Source organism: Bidens hawaiensis, unplaced genomic scaffold, assembly GCF_021521415.1.
Source record: "Bidens hawaiensis isolate Kalapana, Puna unplaced genomic scaffold, B.hawaiensis_p1.1 tig00019386_1, whole genome shotgun sequence".
Lineage (NCBI taxonomy): Eukaryota > Viridiplantae > Streptophyta > Magnoliopsida > Asterales > Asteraceae > Bidens > Bidens hawaiensis.
The window spans coordinates 514,027-516,365 of NW_027492945.1; the positions used below are offsets into that span (position 1 = coordinate 514,027).

At 36.9% G+C, this 2,339-nt stretch overlaps 1 protein-coding gene across 1 annotated transcript; it reads left to right on the top strand.

Moving 5' to 3' along the window:
- Nucleotides 1–230: 230 nt before the first annotated feature.
- Nucleotides 231–1,481, top strand: LOC143558291 (uncharacterized). Its single transcript, XM_077047146.1, has 2 exons — nt 231–355; nt 461–1,481. Exons 1-2 carry the CDS (start codon nt 231–233, stop codon nt 1,479–1,481), a joined length of 1,146 nt encoding a protein of 381 aa, XP_076903261.1.
- The last annotated feature ends 858 nt before the right edge of the window (nt 1,482–2,339 follow it).

Here is a 2,339-nt window from a genome sequence, read left to right on the forward strand (position 1 = left end):
AAAATTCATTCATATTTTGAATTTTGAAACTATTTTGTTACTTTATGATTTACATTCATAAATCATATAATAAAAATATACACGGTAAGTCGGTAAGTTGTAATAAATTTAATTACTTACCTAAGACATATATATGGTAAGTTCAAAATACACCGTCAAACAAATCAATATATCTTGATTTAATCTTCATCTCCGACTATAATCACATATTTTCATAACTACATACAAGAATGGCAATCAAAAGATTACGTGAAGAACAAGAAACCAAAACCTTGGTGAAAAGATTACATGAAGAACAACAAGAAACCAACACAACAATGGCGGATAGCCTTACGGCATTACCAGAAGACCTACAGTTTTGAATTCTTTCATCTCTTGAAACCGAACAAGCGTTTAAAACCTCGTTGTTGTCGAAAACATGGTCTTCTAAATGGACTTATGTTCCTTTTCTCAAATTCAGTTCCTATAGGTTTAAAAAACTCAATGATTTCGATAAATTCGTTTACGCTGCGTTATCTGTTCGTCGGTCGACTCAGTTGGTTAAACTAAGCTTCACACGCAGTGGAATATGCAGTGCCAAGATCTTGAAAAAGGTTTTTGATTACGCGGTTATGGAAGGTGTTGAAGAACTCGATGCAAATATTATCCGGGCTAGAAAAGACACGAGTTGGCCGAACATGTCGCTTGCTTCATGGGATTCGTTAAAAAGGTTGAAGCTTGACAGCCTCGAACCCATGTGTTGCTCGTTTTTTGGACCAAGATCTGGATCGTTCAAAAATCTAGCAAATTTGTATCTCAAAAGGGTGATAATTACGGATCTTGATCCGTTTTCAGGGTTTCCCGCGTTAAAGAAGTTAAAGTTGGTTTGTTGTCATCTTCAAACAGATGGAAACACTTTGAAGGTACACGCTCCGTGTCTTTTGGAGTTAACAATTGTGTACTACAGTAAATATGTCAACCGATGTAATCTTACCACTCCAAACCTTGAATACTTCGAGTTTCGGGGGAATAATTTCCCACGGTTTGAAGTTACACTCGGTCTTCCTGTTCTTGAAACGGCGATTATCAAGTACAATGGATTTTGCAAGAAACTTGAAGAGAGGACACTGTTTGATGATCTTATAATGGTGTTTGAGGTTTTATGCAACGTGAAATCACTTACGATTTACTCATCTGTTGTTCATCTGCTCTCGTTGTTTCTAGAGGAGTTGGAGAATCGGTGTTCACCCTTTCGGGATTTGAAGACTTTGGGGGTGGATTTTAGTTTATTTTATCAGCAGAAGTTGTTCGAAGGCAACTGCAGATCGTTTGGTGAAGCTTTTAGATATGTTTTCGATGTGAAACGTTACTTGTTACACAAGTCACCTGGTGCCAATTGCACTATGAGATATCCTGGTGAGCAGAAAGCACAACGTCTGCATTCTCCATGTTCAAACGCGCATAAATGCATTTGCAGGCCATTCAATACAATTATACTGTGATTAGCAAACATTCCATGATTGAACTAGCTAGAGATATTGATTTGTAAACCGTGAACCTCACTATTGCAATTTAATGAAAGTTATTTCTTTTTTACTACTGTTAATATTTATATATCATAATTGTTACATGATATCTATTTCCTTATTGTTATGTTATGTTAAGTAAGATTGTTTCGCCCCAAGCAAAGCAATTGAGGTATAGTTCTTTTACTTATAATCTTCATATGCTCCATCAAAATTAATCGTACATTTAAGTGCCTATAGTGTCAAAGGTGTTATCTTTTATTTGGGAGAATTTCATAAGCATTGGCCTTTGGAAATTGATTATGCTAATTATTATTTGGGTTGGGTTAACAGTTGATGGGTGCTAGATCATCTTTTGTTCGACTGATTCTATTAGAACACGTTCCAAAGAAGTTCGAGAATGAAAATTTACCCGAATGAGTCACTTTGAACTTTGAGATAAATCAAACCGAATTTAGTTGAGTTTTAACAAACTACTATTAAAGCGGAATAATTAAAAACCAAATTTGGACGAAGTTAGTCTTTGGAATAACTAAATTCTAAGGCAAATAACAGTAATAACTAAATAATTATGAAAAATTTATTGTATTACAGTTTACACAACAATATTAGCAAAGCTCCGGCGGGTTAACTACAACTTCCGCGGACCGCTAACAGATCTCCCACATGTAATTTACATCATGCGCGAGCCATTAGCAAAGCTCCGGCGGGTTAACTACAACTTCCGCGGACCGCTAACCGAACTCCCGCATGTCATGTCCATCATGCGCGAGCCATTAGCAGAGCTCCGGCGGGTTAGCTACAACTTCCGCGGACCGCTAACCGAACTCCCGC